Raw genomic sequence first — 19,581 nt, 5'->3', positions numbered from 1 at the left:
CCAATATTTCCTGCTGACAACTACTCATTTTCCTCTTGTGTGACATTTAACCAACAGAAGAGACCTAAGCCTCTTTTCAACCTCTCACATGCAAGATGTGGCAGTGAAGGCTGAACACTAACACAGAGGGTTTTAGCAAGCCAGACTGAGTGTACTTCTCAGTGATTAAGTTTATGGATAAACTTTGGCCTTAAAATCTCCTAAACTGGTTAAGACTCTGAGGAAGAGTTCAACGGCCAGCTGGTTGAAACTGCTCTTTTCACTTGTGCTGGACTCATTCAGCTAACACTTATTTCTGCAATAAGTCAAAGCAGTTGAACTGACTTCTTCCTTTTGACTTTTAATCCCGTTCACAGGAAAAGCAGAAATTCTTAGGGGTGAATTATTGCAAGGAAGGGCCTGAGGGAAATGACATTCGAAAGACAAATGTCGCCCAGATCCGGATGGCCTTCAGGTACGAGACTCTGTGCAATGAACTCAGCTTCCTGGCTGATGCCATGAGAACAGAAGATATCTCTAGTCTGTCCAAGTAGTTACAAACCCAGAGAAAGCAGAATATGTTCCTCTTAAGCAGGATAAGATGCTAATTAACCTCAAATCACCTGTCTTTGATGCTACAGAGACATAACTGAACAGTACAGAGACAAAGGGAGTATCCGTGGAAGGTAAACAGCGTTTGCCACCACCTGTTACCGTGTTATTCTTGTTGCAAAGATTTCGGTTTCTACGAACATTCGGCTTTTTAAGATTGCTGTAAATATTAAATGCAAACTCAGAATCATGTACTATTTGTTTCATACTGTCTTAACTGTGCCCTGCTGTGTAGCCTGGGAAACCAGAAAGAGTATCTGTAGAGCAGCTGTGCTGTGCACCTGAGGATCCCACAGGTGCTGACAGCACGCACCCACCTGAGTTGGTTCTGCAAGTCTCAATACCAGTCATGGCTTTTAACACTTTTAAGTTTAACCTTTTTTTTAATTAGCAGTTTTTATGGGGTGCAGAATTTTGAGGCTGCCCTTTCATTCAGGAAGGTGTTCTGATACAGTTTTTAATTCAATGTTTCAGCAGTTACATTGGAAAACAAGAAAAAGCAACATCAGGTAATCTTGTTCAATGACTAATTAATTGCTGTTGTTATGTATGATGTCAGTGAAGAACAGCAGATGAATGCTTTTTAATCTAGCAAATGGAAAACATCGTGTCAAATCACTATTATAGATTGTAATGAATCCAATTACATCAAGAAAATTTTGCCTTGAAAGTTGAGAACACTTTTTTATTGCTTTGTAAGGGGAATATGTGGATATGCCCATTCAAATTACTTAGAAATTTATGCAGATAATTCTGGTTGCATGTAAAGAGAAATTTTTTACTTGAAAAAGGGAAGTGTTCTTATGAATCAGTGGTAGAAATGCCAGACCTGGTTCTGGTCCTACTTCTGACATATTTTTACACATTTGTTTTAGTCTGTATTTTAGTCAACTACAGCTGAATGGGAAGTCAAGCTGTCTATTTATACAGAAGCCAGCCCACTTGAAATCTGTCATTTCAAATCATGGTATGTTATGTTAAACTATCTGTTTATGAGGAAGTGGTTAGTAAAATACAGCTACTGGAGTATTTATCACTTTCAGTCTTTTTTTGGTTTCATCATCTTTATGACACAGTACTTCAGAAAGGATTAAAGGTGATAACATGATGGCAGCTATGTATTGTAGAAGCTGCACACAGTTTCACACCAAAAAAGACTCGAGGCTGGGGAAGCAGGGGGTGTGCATGCCTGTGGGTCCAGCGGAGCAACTCAGTTCAAAGGCCTGCAGTCCCTGAGGCAGGATCTGAGCCCAGGGTTAGACCCCTGGCTGTCTAATATCCTGCACAGGGACACTGGGCTTCTTCAAACAGGCATTCAGCATTAATGCATAAAATCCAGTAACTGATACTGGCCCATCAAGGTTCACCTGCCTTTGAACCCTGCATGTTGTGCTCAGCCAGATGTCTTGTGCCACTTGTATTTCCTAGGCCAGGCCCCTCTCCTGTGCAAGGAAATGGCACTAAAGTAGGGGAAGGATGAATTCCTTATCACCTCCTATAGCTGTGCAGCCTTGCATGAACGCCCCAAGAGAGAGATAAACCTAAAGATGTCAGGAAGCAGCCTGGAATTAAGGCTGCTCTGAGGGAGTCCAAGGCACAAGAGGGAGACCTCTGGCCACCCACTTACCATCACAGCCAATGTCATGCAGAGGGAGCTGCAGTGATTGCAGAGGCTTTTCATCCAAAACCAGGGCTGCAGACAGGTGGTGGGAATTTGACTTCTGCTCTTCAGTGCCCCAGCCTCATGTCTGCAATGTGCCACATTCTGTATTCCTTGTACCCCTAAAAATCATGTGAAACCACACTATGCTGTCCAGCTGTATGAGAGTAAAATTGTCCCAAGTTCTCAGTCAGCAGCCCCTGTCAGCCTCACTGTTGGGAACTTTAGCAGCTCATAGAATGCAGTCTCAGGATTGGTGTCATATGTTTAGGATGAAGTCTGAGAAAATGGTTTAAGCTGTTCAGCTGCATCAAATGCAAATGTCTTGTTTTTTAAACAGTACAACTTCCTAATAAACTGTTATCAACATAACATTATTTGGAAAAAATATCTGCATCCAGGCTAAATAAGCAACATGCTTGGTATGAAGAATTTCAATTTTATGTATTTCCATCAGATAAACATTGCTTTACTTGGGTAGTTTCACCTATTAGTGCTGCTTTTGTTGTCACTATATGTTTTTTTAGTTTCCTTAAAATTACACCAAATTTGTGTATATATTTAATACTTTTTCAGCTTTCCTTACCTCAGGTTCTAATAGGTCTGTAGCTGTTATTGAAAAAAAAAAACAACTGGATTTGCATATTCAGTGAATGGACAGTAACTGTGATTCTGACAATAACCACAGTAACACATAAGTGATCATGACCACAAATTTTGCTTTCTGTGCTTTCTTGTGTGCTGCTTTTAAGGGGAAATTGGGCTTATAGCATTATATTTGGGAAATATAAACAGACATCCTTTCAAGCTTCCACTACTACATTTCTCCTGGTCATCCTTTAATTGGGCAAATATTACTGATTGCCAAGTTCAGTTCGTAAGCTTTGCCTTGGTTTGTTCTTTTAAGGTTGCACTTTTGTACTAATGTGAGGCTGTTCAGAGTAACCTTGAGGGCTCAGGCTGTGGCTGCAATGAAAAGACAGATGTAGCACAAGTCACTGCTGTACACACAGACACCAGTGCAGGACAGGGCAGTGACTGATCCCCCCAGCTGTGCTGAGGTCAAACCCAGTTAGAACACAGCTGGTTTGACTCAGGGGCTGGAAGAACATCACTGCAGGTGGCAACTGGGTAAGTAGTGCTGCAGGATGGAAGAACATCCTACTTACTTGCTTCATTAGGAGAGAGGCTCAAACATTATTCAAGGCTTCCTTAAATCTGTTGGTTCAAAAGCATTTTATACTTTCAACCTGAAATGGTTAATTGTGGTTATTTGATGTTTACAACCTGAACAATTCTTTCTGTTCTGTTACTTTAGCAAACTTAAAGCATTTGCTCTGCTACTGGAGAATACTTTTTTTTTCACAGCCCAGAGCCACCTTATTGTCTCATATCATTGTTCTTTATGTGTGGCTAAACATTTCTGTTCTCTTTGCCTAGTTAAAATCCAAGTCTGAAAAGGTGTCTGTAAAAACTGCTTTTTCTTTCTGTGCCTGAGTTACATGATGTTTGTCTTTTGCCTCTTGTGGAAGCATTAAACATTACACTAATGAATGAATTGTAAAAGAATATGGTTATGGATTTTGTATGTATATCTCTCAAAAAAAATGTAGCTCCTCCCAGTCTCCGCAGTTAAGGAGAACTAAAACCATCACAATTAAATTGACTAAACCTAAATAAAGCATGAAAACTGAAAAAAAAACCAAAAAACATACAGTGGAGATAGGGAAGACAGCGAGCACTATTTAGAAGAAGAGGCTAAAGGTTTATCTGGCTTAAAACAATTCAGTATTAATGCAAAACAACCACTGAGACCTGGCATAAAGTTCTGAAAGTGAAATTGCATTGGTGCCCCCCCTGCTTCCGTGCCCATCCAAGCTGGGCCCCAGGGCAGGGCAGCTCTTGCTGATCCTCGAGCCTCATGTGGATATTGAGCTGAGAGTCAAGGCATCCAGCCTGGGAGCAGGAAAGCAGCCCTGACCCTCAGGGCAGAGCAGTTCAAGGTTCTGTGATTCTGTGAGCACACAACAGATTTATCTGACAAAACCCAACTAAGAAGCCAACAAGTGACAGATTTAAATAAATAGTATCAAGACAGATATCCTGCTACAGTCACCGTGACTTTTGAGGAAAAGCATAACACAAACCACTTCAGTAAGAAAGGGAGTCAAAATTTTTAGATTAAGATTAGAACATCATCCCTTTCTGTACATAAACTTTAGTTCTTTACACAAGCAGCACTGGTGAAGCACAGGAGTACAGGTTCATCTGTAACTGAGAAATGTGCATGTAGGGGGATACAACATAAGTAAATAAAGGTAGTATAGAAAGTAATCTTATCCCCTAAAGTGTTGCAGCTGACCAATTATTAAGGATTAGGAGCAGGCCTGATTTTAACAGGCCACACCTGTAGCCAATCAGAAGAGTGTTATAAAAGAGTGGATTGGTTGGTTGAGGGGACTGGAGTCAGTTGGCTGCTGCAAGGACAAGGAAGAGTCAGTGCCCAGAGGAGGTGTCTACAAGAAACATCAAGGAGGTATGAAACTCTAGCAATATGGAACCCTTGCAATGTAATGACAATAGAACTCTTGCACTATATGACAACATGTGCATTTCTCCCCCACACCTCTCAAAGCACTGACCACCACTGTTAAACAGCACAGTCTGTACAATACTGAGACACCAACACCACTGCTTCATTAGTCATTCACCATGACTGACAGGTCTCACAGAAAACGTTTTTGAAGGTCTGTTAAAATGGGTCAGAACCACATCAGCATGGAAGCAGAGATTGTTGTATCAAACTCCTACCTTCTTACACATACAAATTTCAGAGGTGCAGGTTTCCAAATACTTTAGGTTTACTTTGTGAAATCACATAGCATTTTTAAGTAGCACTTTGAACTAAAGAAGAGTGCTCATTTAATCACCTATTGGATTGTATTCTTCATTCCAGCAGACACACAGCACAAGGTTCTATCCCAGGTCACAAAACTGGTAATTCCTTCTAATATTAAACCCACAAATCCCATTCCCAGTGTTTACTATTTGGATTTTGATGGGTTAGTGAGGTAAGTACAGATCTGCTAATGAACATCTTAGCAGCTCAGACACAAAAGCAGAATGTGCTGTCCTATCCCTCATGGCTGTAACACTGGCTGGCACAGAGCGAAACATCACCTGGTGATCACACATTGCGGTCACTGGAAAGCACACAGCCCCATCCAGGCTAATTCCAGTAACACATCCCAGCAGGAAAAGTTTTCAGTCCTTCAAGAATATTGCTATATGATAAATTCTATGCCTTGGAATCAAGCATTGGAAGAAATGACAGTGAACAAAAATTGAAATGACTGATGTTTAAGACATACTCATAAAGCAAAATTCTGTTCACCCATTTAAAACAGGTGGGAATAAAACCTCTGGCAAGTTATCATCAGGGATGATTCAACAACAGAAGCCCAAAGAAAATAATTACTGTCATATTACTTCCATTCCAGAGCGTGTGTGAATACAAAATCAAAGCATTGTGTATATGCAGTGTAAGGATTAAGGCCAGGTAGGTTAACATACAGCTCCTACTTTCATCAAACATCCTTAGGGCTCCCTGAGGGGGCTGTTCTTCCAGGATCTAGCTGGATGCAAAGCACAAAGAACCATGGCCGGTATGTTCTTTCCAAAAATAAAGCATTTGGCACATACAGCTCTACAGGGGTGGGACTGAATGGCTCAGTTCAAACCTGTAACACAGAGATCTCAGTGGTTGGCCTGGTTTCCAGAACTGGAAAGAGTATGGATTAAAAACCTTTCTAATTATGTATAGAATTTTCTTTAAAGGAAATATAAGGAAGGTAAATACACCATTTCCCATGAAAAAAAAGAACCATGCCCATCACACTGATATGGTGCCTAAACTTGAAACCTAGTAAATATAAAGCTTTGCTAATTGCTCTGGTACACCTACCTCCTTGCTGTGCCTGTCAACTGGTCATTTTATCCATTCTAATTTCCTGATCTGTTAATGAATTCTGCTCCCATTTCTGCCTTGGCTTCGAAAGATCCAAACAGATAAGCCAAGTAACTAGACAGAGGAAAGAGTTATATTAATTACATATTTTAATTCTTACATAAAACAAGGAAAAATTAAGAAAAAACTACTCCAAACCTTAGCATTCTTAAACTTCAAAATACCATCAGAAACATGAAATTACTTGGGGTAAAAGTGTATCACTTCTCTGAAAATAAAAGTTCTTTCCCCAAACAAACATGCTCCTCAATATTGTCCTGTAAGAATTAGAGTTGTTTAATTTTTCCCATAATCTCAGAATGTTCCAATTTATTTGTGTCCCTAGAAGAGGTCAAATCAGAGCCAGTTTCTTTTTTTGCAGAGCTGCATTGAGGCACCTTGTTGATACAACCCTTCAAAGTTTGAGAGCTCTGACTCACAGTGCCACACTTTTAACCACACCACCCGTACAATGCAATTGTATTTGGATCAAAACTCATTTTTCACAATTCTCTGGTACTAAAGCCAAGAGATTCCTTAAGCTTAAAAGAACTCTAACATTTCTTCCAAAGTAACTTTATTGCACAATTCATACACAAAGTTTAATATAGTGGAATGTTCTTAGCTATTAATACCATCTCTAATGTTTAAGTTACAATTTCACATTAAACCTGTAAGAAATGTTCACTTAACACAAGAAAGTTAATTTATTCTAATGCCCCCCCACCAACAGCTCTTTGTAGTAATTCACATTTTCAAGGTCTAGCTTCTGGAACTCATTGCCATGTCCATACCAATGGATTGATTCCTCTTCCAAAACTGTTTGCTAAATGTTGCACTTCAGACTAAGTAATGCCAACCAGTACCAAATTATTAGGTTTTCAGTGTTAAAGTATCTATTTCTCCATATAACATACAGTACATATATTTTACAAGGCACACATTACAGTATCTACATCACAGCAGTGTGAATTACAGCAACTTAATTTAAAAAAGCTGTACAGAATACAAAGTTTACTTTTTCACTATTTAAATTATTTTTGCATTAGTTTATATTGTAATTGTCATTATGCTGCAATTAACAACTTGTTTGCATCATTATAAAATTACATTTTAAGAAGTTCATGTAAGTTCTCAGCAGAAAGTCAACTTATAAAATCTCAGTTCAGAAGTATAATTCTTGAAGTACTTGAAAAATAAAGTTAGCTTGAGTCTTTCATTTAGATGCTCTTTCTGTTCCAGTGATATAAAAAGTTTAAAAAATTCAAAGATTATCTGAAAGTTCTGAACATGGACTAATGCAACCTCAAAAAGCAAAAAGAAACCAAACTGGTGCATTATTAGGAATATCTGCACATGTTTTAGTGGGAAATCCTGGGCCAGTAACGATTTCCAGCCCAAACAACAACCGCCTTTATGCAACCAAACACTCCATACATTTACTGAAGAATATCTCATTGCTATCAATGGCTTAAGAAAGGGGCCAAAAAAAGAGTTCTCAGCTATATACACTCCTAAAAGGATTTTTCCATAGCTAAATACAGATTTACACACTAAGCCATACTGGATCTCAGGTGACAGAAACATGAAGGGTACGTTGCTTCTCTGTCTTAAAACCTATGATAAATCTGACAATGGTGTCACAAACCAAGCTCAAACAGGTGCCATACTCTGTGCACATTCTTTAACAAATTGATGTAATTAAGTTACTTTGTAGCCAATTAAGAAAAATAACCTAAATGTGCATATCTACATGTGCACATGCCTTTTAGTTCAGAACCTGTGACAAAAGGACTTAAGCCTTATGGCATCATGGAATTTTAACAGGTATGGTAAGGAAAAATGCAGTCTCACAGTAAGCAAGATTTATGCTGTTATTCCTTCAAATGCTACACTTGAATATTTTAACTTGAGGTTACTGAGTGAGAAAAAGTAGTATTTGTTAATATACATATATATATATAAAATTAATTCTCTACAGTAGCCATTTATTTCCATAATACTATTTATGCACAAGAGGCTTAAGATGGGTTTCCTGAATACGAATAATTTTAGACTGTCTAAACTCAGCTCTTAAAGATTTTATTCTGCTAAACACAAAATACTGATGCACTCCAGTTGAGATACCCCTTTTCCAAGCTGTCATATGTGCAACTTCCTCCAAGCCACATTATTGTTGAAGAAGTTTCCCTCTGCTACATAAAAGCATATTGCACTTGTAGATATTAAGTAGAGCACCCTTACTTAGATTATCACTTGTAACTCTTCATATACCTTTTAACTCTGATCTCATCACTTCAAAAACTCAAGAGGAGCAGATAAAGCCACAGCATCAGACTAAACTACACCTTAAGTGCTAATTCAAATAAAGGCATTCTCTTCAGATATGCCCAATGTTTAGAAATAATTTTAGCTGTTCTTTATCAAAAACTACTGAAGCTGATTTACTGCTTTTAGGATTGTGTACGAAACTGTTTAATGTTTCCAAGCTAATAAGACTATGCTAAACATCGTATTTAAAAAAATATTCTGAGATAAGTCTTGTTAGAAGAATAAGGGGAAGTGCACAAGTACATTTACAGACCTGCCTACACTCTCAAAAACAGATTTAAAATAATTAATACTAAAAGTCATAACAGATCAGATTAAGTATCTGTAAACACTAAGAGCAGCAATAACTTCCTACTGAAGAACAGGCAGTGGGACTCCTTCAAGTTTCAACAGTAAAATTTCAAATTAATAACCACTAGTGCTAACTCATCATCTTTATTCACATTGGTTGTGAATAAGGGACTGCTTTGAAGGGTAGGAACTGTGAGGTCAAGCCATCTGCCACGGTTCATCTCTGTAGCAGTACACTGTGATGCTCAAACAGCAGTTTGCAGTTGTAGTTGTGCTGTTACAAGTTGCTTCATTGAGTAGTTGAACTGCTAATTAATATCAAACGTTGTTGTTAAAGTAAACTGTGTTAATGATACAAGAGTTTGCTGAAAGAACAGTTCAATAACGAGGACTGCACACACAGAGACTTGCTCAGATCCCCTGTGCTTTAGGAGAGCAGCGAAGACTCACAGCAGCCAAGAGAAGGGAAGGACAGACTGTGCAAGAACGGCAAGGAGGGGTGAAACCAGACGCTGGGGAAAACAAAAGCTTCAAGTGGTTCTGCCACGATCAGCCTGTGGGCAGGGTCAGGGTCTGTGGGGCTGCCCAGCCTCATCCACCATGTTAAGGATGTAAGTGGCAATGTCATCTTCTGTAGGGGCCTCTGACACCACCCAGGAGTCTCCTGCCCCAGTCACCTGCCGGCGGCACACGGGACAGTTTCTGTGGCGGTCACTCCTGTTAGGAAGGCACAGAAATGAGTGCTTTTCACTGATGGTCTTTTGCTGGCCAGAAAAAGCCACAAGAGCCCCCAAAAGGACAAACAAAACCCAAACAAAAACCAGCCCAGTGAGAACTTCAAGAATGATCACATCAACTGGATTAAGCCACCTATTAAGCCACCTTTTTTTGTTTAAAAACTTCTTTCTTTGTGAGGAAGATTTCTGAATGCAGCTCCATTCTTTGAGTGAAAATTTGGAATCATGTTCCTCCTAATCCTTTGCTCAGGTCAGACAGGATCATCTGGCTACCTGGCCAGAAAGCCTAAAAGGAAATTCACTGTCTAAATTAATTCTTCCTATCTTCAGGAATTCAGCTGAGGTCCTTAGAAACCAATCTCCATAGGCTTCCAAGATAAAGAGAAGAAGGAGCCTTTTCCAGGGTCATGCAGCCCACAGATGTTTAGAACTGGTCCCTTGGAGTCCCAACTCCCTCCACCATCTCAGGAGTCTCCAACACTTATGTTTGAGCTGGGAGCCTCCATTATGCCTTAATTAAGAGGAGATCAACCTTAACAATTGCAGACCAAAAAAAAAAGCATGGTGCAGCTGGAACTTAGTGAGGAGTTCAGCTGATTCATCAGCCAAAGCAGTGTATAATCCACTCTCCAGCACAGTCACTAAACTAAGCCCGGTCCTGCTGATAGATGTTAGGACATTTTCCCAGAAGAGAGAAATGACTTGCTGTATTCTGAGATCCAGTGATTTTTACTATGTTTTTTTCCTTGTGGAAGCCTGGTGTTTGTTACAAGAGTAACTTCCCTGGTAAGTCTTTCAAAAAGCCACAAAACAAATTCTTATGCACAAATTACATGTAAACCCATTTGCATTAACTAGCCAAAAAAACCCTTTTTGAACAGAGCAGGTCTGTGTCCCCTAATGCCAGACTGCCTGGACACTTCCCTAATCCCTGAAGGCCTGTATGGTCAGACAAGAGCTGTATTCCTCCACAAAGAAATTCTTCTTTCCCACTTTTCCAAGAACTGGTGTATCAGAGATGCAGAAGCTGAAAAGGTGTTCAATTTACTGTGAAGCTGAACACTGTAAGCTACACATGATATACATTGTTATAAATTTGAAGGTGCTGCCATGGAGAAGAAATATCTTCCTGGAAGAGTCTGATATAGTTAAATGAGTAAATTGTATGTCATTTATCTGAAGTGAAAGCATAACATATGGAAAAAAACCTCCCTGATAGTTATTTCCCAAGTAAGTGACAGACAGTCCAACTTGCCTTCATATTTGCACAGTCTTAACAAGCCTTAAATGAGATTTGTGAAGCATAACATGCCAGCATTGCATATACCATCTTCTCAAATTTCTGAGCAAGACTGTAACAATTCAATTTTAGAAGAATAAAAAGATGTAAGAAATTACAAAAACAAATGCTGAACAGCATTTTCACATCTCTTTTTTACAAAATTTCCTGCCTTCTTTGTGCTTCGGTCTGCTTTTACTCAATTTTAAATTATTTGGCAACCACAGAATCTGTCAAATCAAACTGAAACATGCATACTATAAAATAATTCATATCCTTTCATCTATATTACCATTTATCAATGCATTTCTGGCAGAAACTGTGAGCACACGGCAGGATTAGATCAGCACGCCCATCCATGCAGATGCAACATTCCTCTTCATCTGTCAGCTGTTTAACCCTGCAGAAGAGAAGACACTGTTTTCTTCCAGATGTTTGATATTTATGCCCCAGTAACTACACCAGTTATTACATTTTTCATAATAATTAGTGATGGCCAGAAAGAAACACCCGTGCTTTTGTGAATGGGCTACTTATGTCATCCCAGCCTATGTCAGCAGTGAACTAAACTAAGCCAGAATGTGCATTTATTTTTTGTGTCAGGTTTTCATGTTAGCATTTGTGTCAGGTGCTTTTGGTGTTGTCAAGGGTTCTGTAAATTCCTTTTCATATCAACAAGGAAGTGTGAGAGTTGTAACTGTTTCATATCACATGACTGGCCAGAAGAACAGAAACACTGTTTACATTAAAGGCAGGAGAAGAACCTGCCTTCCCGTCACTGCACCTTAGGCTGAACTAATTCATAACGAACTTTGCCAAATTTCTGTGTGCTGGTTTATATCCTAGACAAAAACATGCATGTCAAGAGGATGACTACCAGAATGCAGCTTCACTCATTTCAGATGGCATCAAAATGCCAGGAGCTGAACTACTCACTAGATTGAAAAGGCTGATTTTAGCTTGCAATATGCTCCATATGAGTGCTCCTCAAATTAGGACTCTCAAGATGACTGTTACCACAGCTTTTCCAGTTAAACTCCCAGGTGTTTCTGTTGGTGGGGAAGCTTAAAAATTATCTCACTACCCAAGATAGATGTTGACATTTTATATCTTTTTCCCAAATATGAGATATCTTTATCTAATGTTCTTATCAGGAGTATCTCAAATACTGGCACCATCAAGGGCAAAAAGGTGCAGAGCATCCTCAGCTTTCACTGGCCTAACCAGACATGTAAAGTTTGCAATTTTATAGTCACAGCTCACTTCCAAAACAACCAAGGAAGTGTTCTAAAATGCCTGGGTTTTCCAAAAAACCTAATTTGGGAATCCCTGTTCTGACCTGAGGGACAGAGATAGCATTCTAGAAAAAAATGTCATTTCAGGAGTTAGTCTGCCTTAATGACTATTGACCAGACAATTTTTGCTTAGGTATCTAAGGGAGCTTGTCAAATACAGACTCATTTTTGACCTGTACAGAATAGCCAGCTACTAAACAGCAGTCAGCATGCCTTTGTTTTCTCTTTCAGTAAGTCCTTGGGGCTTCCTTTTCAATTTGCTTTTGGAGAAATACTTCAAAATGACAGATTTTTTTTTACGGATGGCAGTTTGCATACAGTGAGTACAACAATTTCCACGAAGCCTGCTTAACTCTGTTCTTTAGACCTGTTCCCTTCTCATTTTTCTCCCCCATACAATTCTCAGTACTAACCTTTAATAGCACTTGAATTTTTGAGATTTGCTGGTGTCTATACAAGCAATTATACAAGGCCTATTTATAAAGCTTCTGCAAAGTCAGCTTTAGTCACAGTACTAAGTTCCTGAAGAAACAGTAAAATAAAGGAGTGACAGACAAAGGAAATGCTTATCTCTTTGTTATCAGAATGTATAAACCACTTAGGCATATTTTGAATGCTCTGAATAGGAAGTGGATGTTGTAGAGATATGGGGCATTATTCTAGGGGAAAAAGTTAAGAAGAATTGAACAGATAACACTTGCTATTTTTAGATAGTGAGGGCTAACTTTGCAGAGCTGAAAAATATCTGAAGATGAGAAGAACTTAGGCAAATGGGTGGTTATCACAGAAAAATATACAGAAGATTTCATTGGTGTAGAATACTTGAAGGTGCTTCAGCTTATATTTTCCTTAGTAACTTGAAAAACTTGGCTGAGACACAAGCTCACCAAACTTCATCATATTAGCAAAGTATACTCTGTTTTTATTTGTGACTGATACTGCCTCCAGTAATGAAATTTACAAACAAGAAGGATGCTCATCTCCTCTGTCTCCAAGTCTGAAAAACTGAAAAAAACTCACATAGGAAATTTTTTATTTTCCTCATTGACTTTAGCAATATATAAAGTTGTTTTGCCAAAGTATCTGGGGTCTATGTTGTTTGTCTGTTTGAAGCAAAAGACCATCTCCAGAAAAATGTGTGTTCTGGTATAACCTTGAGAAAGCAATTTTCCTGTTCTTTCTCAAACATGTTCACAATTTACAGGAAATTAAATGAAATTAAAATAATACCTTCTGCAATCCAATGACAGAAAAACCAGAGGGCTCTGTGGAGTGACAACACAGGTGACCCCTTTTTCCTTTCAACAGCTGAAGAGTGACACTCAAGCTGTTTCATGAAAATACCTGGCTGCCAGCTCTTCACTGGTGAACACAGAGAACTCTACCATTTACTACCTTTTCCTGTAAAACCTAGCTCTACCTCACTTTAAACTGACTTAGGACCATGAACTTATTCAGGAAAAGTAAGGAATTACTGGTAGCAGCAACACTTCCACACAGGGAAAGGGTGACAAGCTTCTTGCTTTTACATTCAGTTTGAACTCAAGTTATTGCAGGTGTTGACCTCAGTCTTTTGTTTTTCCTCTGGTTAACAAAGCAGAAGGTCAGCATGAGTGAGACAATTCACATTTTTTCAGTCTTGCAAGTTAAATTATTACCATAATGGATGGGTTTCTAGTGGCAACAGATGGGAACTTCCACATGCCAAATGTAAGAGGAAGAGAAAGTTTAAGTGGAACAATAACAAAATCTGTTTAAACAAACACTGTCAAACCCCCTGGATTTGTAGCTGCAGCTGATTCCGTTTCCTCCTGTTCCCTTATTCAGGACATTCAGCATATACTATGTTTCTGCTGGACCTGATCTCTAAACTGAAGCTAAGGTATGGTAGCACCATATTTCAGGATTTAACTCAAGTGCACTGCAGCTCCCTTGGTGCAAGGGAAGGTGTCTGTTCCTGTTTGTGATGGTAGAAAGCTCTGCAGCTATTAAGAACAAGCAGGTGTTTGCAGTTCAGGTTTGAAGCACAACTCCCAAAATGCTCATGCTGTAACTGTGTATCAAAATACCTTCCCATCCACAAGCTGGCCTGACACGAAGACAGAGACCTCCAACTCTCAGCAGCTTCTTCAGAAGTATCACTCTGTGCAAGAACTCCTGCTGCTTGATTGGTGATGTCTTTATAAAGTTGAGTGAACTGATATAAGTTCAATATTCTGGAAGCTTCCACGATGCCACTTGTTTTATTTATCTTAAGATATGAGAATTGTTTACAATTACTTATCAGGTTTTAACTTGGCATTGCTCAGAATGTTTGTACAGCACTGCAGTTCTCATGTAAGGCAGCAATCTCCTTCCTAAGTGTCCTTCACCACATTAACAAGCTGCAATCTGCCTCAGCAAGAGTCAGGACTGCCCACAGCTGCAGCGTGAGGAACACCACAGGCAGCACCACAATTTTAGGGCGAGGCAATTGCCATCACTACTCAAATGGATTCAAGCGTGAGTAGGGACCTAACATCCAAAGAAATGGGCTGAACTTAGAACCAAGCACAGGAAAATCAGTCATTTAATATCTGAACTTAAAATTGCCTACAGTGATGGCTGCCTTAACAAAAACTAGGAGTAAACAGAAAAGTAACAACTGTTGGTTTCAAACAGAGTTTGAGGGTTGCCTTGTTTAACCACATATTAAGATTGCTCAGGGGACTCAGGATCATTAAAGGACTTTACCTTTAAGGATAGGATAGAGAGGGGAAAATCTCCTCATTAGACAGAGCAAATTTCATAAGTTTTTGTCATAAATTAAAACATTTAATCTTTAGATTGGTTTTCTAAGGGATCAGACTATGTACAGGCACACTAGCTCAACTGATAATGCCTGAAAACCTGATTAATTTCTACTACTAATTTCAAAATCTACAGTTGGCAGTTTGTTGTACCATTCGATTACTTGACCTCACAAATCACCTGCATTTGTAACTAAAGGGCTGTAAATGCTCCACTGCAAGGCATCACTCCTTTAAACTTAGTTATGTTTTTGTTGCCATGCTTTTTGCAGAAACTTAGCATTTAGACTTACTTTATCTCCAACAGCATCTTTGAATGCGTCATCTGTATCAAAAAACATGTAGCAGGTGTTGGATTTTACAAGTAAAACTGACAGTCCTCAAATCTGTGCATACAACCTGCCCATCAAATTAAAATGTTCACACTTACTTTGGTACATATTATCCTAACGATCACCTTCCAGAAAGCAGAAGAATCAGACCCAGGCTGCACTTCAAATAACAGATGTTTGTCTTGTCCAGAAGCCAATTTTGCAGTACTGAAACAAAGCAACATCAGTTTAAAGCCATGCGCTGGACCTGCAAAGATCAGCAGCCTCAGCCAAGTGCAATTATTTATGGTTCACCTGTCTCCTCTCTATCCCTAAAAGAGATTTCAGCAATACTGCCCAGGGACAGCAAATTATAGAATATGACTTTCTTAGGATGTCATTGAATACACAATCCATTTCGCTTTAAACTGCACAGCAAACTTCAGAAAATGTTGTGCAAGTCTTCTGATCCAACACCAGCAAGCAGGTGTACTTTACAGACATTTAAATTCACATATACTCTCACTGTTTATTACACTAATCACACCATCTCTTCTCCAATCTGAAAAGTTATTTCCTCAACAGGTATGTAAAAAAAAAAGCCTGTGAGTACCAGCATATGCTGATGAGGTGACTTTTTGTTAGTATACATTAATAATGAGGTAGTCAGTGAACGTGTCAGGTGACCTAAGACTTGTTTCTTTAATGGAGCACAGACACAACATTCTATTCCACAAGAATCAGAGTATATTCAGGCTTAAGTAAACACTGGAAAGAAAGAAACTACTTGAATAACAGTAATTTAGAGTGAATTATACTAATATATGCCTGGAGTCTCAGGCAAAACATCAGGTTATGTTCTTCAAAATCTATTTATGTGTCTACCCAGAAGACAGCTGTGTGTTTTTCAAGCTCATTCAGGAAAGTATGACCCTCTCCCAGATAATTTCTAAACTGAATACAAATTCACATTTTAGTCAAACAGCCAGCATTTCAAAGCCCTTATTCAGTGTGTGTGTGTTTCCACTTCATTTTATCACTCTCACAGTATACCATAAATACAGGCTAAAAATGACAACACTGCTTTTTTGCTCATTTCCTTTTACTGTCATTGTACTGGTCTAGCAAAAGGCAGGCAATGAAAAATCAGACAAAAAAGCAGCCTTTTGTTTGGGATTATCTAGGTCACTGGTTTGGGACAGTAAGATACATCTCATCCTTAATGAGGAGCAGCCTGGCACGTCTGCAGAGGTGGCAGGGATGGCCACCAACAGTCTGTCTCAGGTGCCACCCTCCTCATGTAGATCTGCTGTCCCTAGCAGGCTCCTGCTTCTCCTTCCTACCCAAACTGACAAGCAGAGAGGAAGCAGCATTGCCTCTTCAGCTAGAAGGGAGAACAATAAGGGACACAGGTGACACTAACAAAAAGATGACCCTAAACCACCTTTTGTGAACTTTTAAGAGAGAGCAACACTCGCTGGAAGAAGAGTACTGCAGAGAAGTGAATTTAGGGAGGAGAAAAGGCTTTGGTTTCGAAGTGTAATTACAACCATTATAAAAACAGAAAGAAATGAAAGATAATTTGAGAAAACCATTGGGCCAGTTCTGGCTTACCAGCACACAATAATATATTGCACACAAGGTCTTTGTAAAACACAAAAAAAAAAAAAAAAAGAAAAAGAAGCAAAGTAAGGCTTACATATCATTGAGTTCAGCTACTCTTCCCAGAAACTCTTCATAGGTTAGGAAACCACTTTCTTGAACCAAAGAGGCATGCTTTGCTACTTTTTCTGGCAACTTGTTAATTACAGTTTGTGTGTGGTTTGAAATCTGTTGACCCATGGTGAAGCTCTTCACCTCAGTTTTGCAGAGAGAAGTTCTCATTCACTTGTAGAGTCTCTGCCAAAAATATTTGAGAGTTACATTTGTGTGTTTGTGAATGGCTACTCCCTCACTTTCTTTTAGCCTACAGTAATTATTCCACAAGTAACTCAAGTAACTGAATAGTTAGATCAGAAACAGCGCAGAACACTTCAAAGAGTCTGGAATGTGGCATTATAATCTTACTAAGAATGTACTATTTTGCTTACAGCAATACTTATATTAAATTGAGATAACTTTCCACACTGATTCAGCTCCAACACACACATATATAAATACATTCAATGGAATGGGAAAAAAATCTTAAGATGACAATGGTAATTTATGACAATCTTTGTTTATTCTAAATATTTGTGCGTGTGAATATCAGAATGCTTGCAAGTAAGCACATCAATGTCTCTTTATACATAGACATCACATTAGGAATCAGCTTTCTTACATCAAACTTACATTGGCAGATCAAAAGAACTCCCACAGCATTCTGAAACTGGTAAGCCAGGGAATCTATGCCAGTATAAACCAATTTAGAGACCTCCTTATCCACACAAAACACCCAACTTTAGGCTGTATTACAGAACTGACTTGCTCAAATGTCTTCAACTCCAATTTACTTCATCTTTCCTTCACACCCAAATCTTTTTCCCCAAAAGTCTGCCGAAGGATTAATGCCATGCCCTCTGAGTATTTATCTACTTACTCCCCTTGATCCCCCTGCATTTGACTTCCCCCAAAATGCCTCTTTGCAGAGTTCATTGTTCATCAAGCAAACCAGTTGTGTCAGGCCCTTTTAAGACTTCTACAGATGGAGGTGTGTGAGGGCAAGGGAACTGCAGAACATCCACCTAAACTCACACACGGAGCAGTCTGACATGAGCTGCGTTACAAACTCCTGAAGGGAGACACCACAGAGAAAGCAGCACTTTGTCCTGCGGGCAGCTGCAGCAGCACTTGCGCTTAACCCCGCCCAGAACAAAATTTACAGCTGTTGAGATCTCACCACGGTACGAGAAAACACAGCACACCAAGCGAGCATACTGAAGTACCATGCAATTTCACCACAGTAAACTCCCAATTTATGGCCGGAATTGTGACTAAATTCTGTTCCCACACATGCTCTCCCTCCAGCCACTTTTCTCCTTCCCGGTAAGGCTCCAGCCGCCTCCTGCCCCGCTCTCCGGGGAGTGTTTGGTGAGCACACGCCCAGGCCCACACGTCAGCAGCACAGCCGGTCACCCTGCGGACACCTCCTGCCGGACCTGCCGCCCTTGCGCTCCCCCGAGCTTCTCAGGGAGCACCGTGCCTCCTGCGGCCTGCCGAGCTCAGCATCTAAACCCCAGCACCGAAAAGTTTGGGGAGAAACACCTGCGAGGGCGTTTGCACATCTGGATATCGGGAAAAGTTTCACCCCGAGAGTGGTCGAGCACTGAACAGGCTCTCCAGGGAAGTGGTCACAGCAGCGACTCTGAGAGAGTTCAAGAAGCGTTTGAAGAACACTCTCAGGCACATGGGAGTGACTCTTGGGGTGTCCTGTGCAGGGCCAGGAGCTGGACTTTGACCCCCGTGAGTCCCTTCCAACAAAGCACTCCATGAAATGTTCCCTATTGTCACCCTTCCAAGACCTCACACACTCCGCGTCACCCGCAGACCCACGAGGCGCCCCCAGCGGCGCGGACGGGCCTGGGCACGGCCCCTCACGGCTCAGGCGCGCCCCGCCCGCCCTCCCCCGGTGCCGGCCCTCAGCGCCGGGCGCGGGACGGGCCGCGCTCAGCCCGGCTGCGTCACGGCCGCCCCGCCCGCTCCCCCCGCCCGGCCCTGACCGCACCCGCCGGCTTCCCCCGGGCCGGGCCTTGCGCTCGGCGCCGAGGGGCGGCGGGGGGCGGGTCCCCGCTCACCGCATCCCCGGCACATCCCGCGGAGGAGCCGCCACCGCCCCACGGGCACCGCAGCGCCGCGGCCGCTCCCCCGCGCCGCGCAGGCGCGCGCTCGGCGGCGGCGCGCGGGGGTGACGCAAGCGCGCGGCTCGCGCCGCTGTTGCCGGGACACGGTGGACGCGAGGGCGGGAGCGGGGCCCGGGCGGCTCTGCCCTCACCGCCCCTCTCACGGCGGGGCCCGGTCGGCTCTGCCCTCACCGCCCCTCTCACGGCGGGGCCCGGGCGGCTCTGCCCTCGCCGCCGCTCTCACGGCGGCCCCTGCGCCGCTCACAGCCCTCGGCCTCCTTCCCTCTGTCCCGGTCCCGGCTGTAAGGCCACTGCACGCAGGGCAGCCGGCGGTGGCGTTGTCGCCTAGGGGAGCGGGCCCCGCCAGAACATCCATAGATAGGGTCGATTAGGTTGGATCTTCGAGTCCCACCGACCAGGACCCTGCCACTTAGACCATGGCACTGAGTGCCACGTTCCTTAAACACCTCCAG

General features: G+C 41.3%; 2 protein-coding genes across 3 annotated transcripts in view; one reads left to right on the top strand and one right to left on the bottom strand.

Annotated features, from left to right (window-relative positions):
• Positions 1-3,820, top strand: part of AMPD3 (adenosine monophosphate deaminase 3) — a 33,137-nt gene extending 29,317 nt beyond the window's left edge. The window contains exon 15 of the mRNA XM_066552803.1: positions 357-3,820. Within this exon, the coding sequence (XP_066408900.1) occupies positions 357-533 (177 nt within the window). The 3' untranslated portion in view covers positions 534-3,820. The remainder of the gene's footprint in view (positions 1-356) is intronic.
• A 2,529-nt stretch (positions 3,821-6,349) lies between these two features.
• Positions 6,350-19,165, bottom strand: RNF141 (ring finger protein 141). 2 transcript variants are annotated; one of them, XM_066552805.1, is made up of 6 exons: positions 19,064-19,165; positions 16,990-17,189; positions 15,410-15,518; positions 14,260-14,441; positions 11,188-11,295; positions 6,350-9,596 (listed from the first exon to the last, which is right to left on the bottom strand). In XM_066552805.1, exons 2-6 carry the CDS (start codon positions 17,172-17,174, stop codon positions 9,446-9,448), a joined length of 735 nt encoding a protein of 244 aa, XP_066408902.1. In that variant the 5' UTR covers positions 17,175-17,189; positions 19,064-19,165; the 3' UTR covers positions 6,350-9,445. The 2 variants fall into 2 exon arrangements, with proteins under 2 accessions (XP_066408902.1, XP_066408903.1); XM_066552806.1 differs by lacking the exon at positions 19,064-19,165 and having other exon boundaries at positions 16,990-18,845.
• Between the last annotated feature and the right edge of the window lie 416 nt (positions 19,166-19,581).

Source organism: Molothrus aeneus, chromosome 6 (assembly GCF_037042795.1).
Source record: "Molothrus aeneus isolate 106 chromosome 6, BPBGC_Maene_1.0, whole genome shotgun sequence".
Classification (NCBI taxonomy): Eukaryota; Metazoa; Chordata; class Aves; order Passeriformes; family Icteridae; genus Molothrus; species Molothrus aeneus.
The sequence above is the reverse complement of the archived record's forward strand: the minus strand, read 5'-3'. Positions and strand labels throughout refer to the sequence as shown.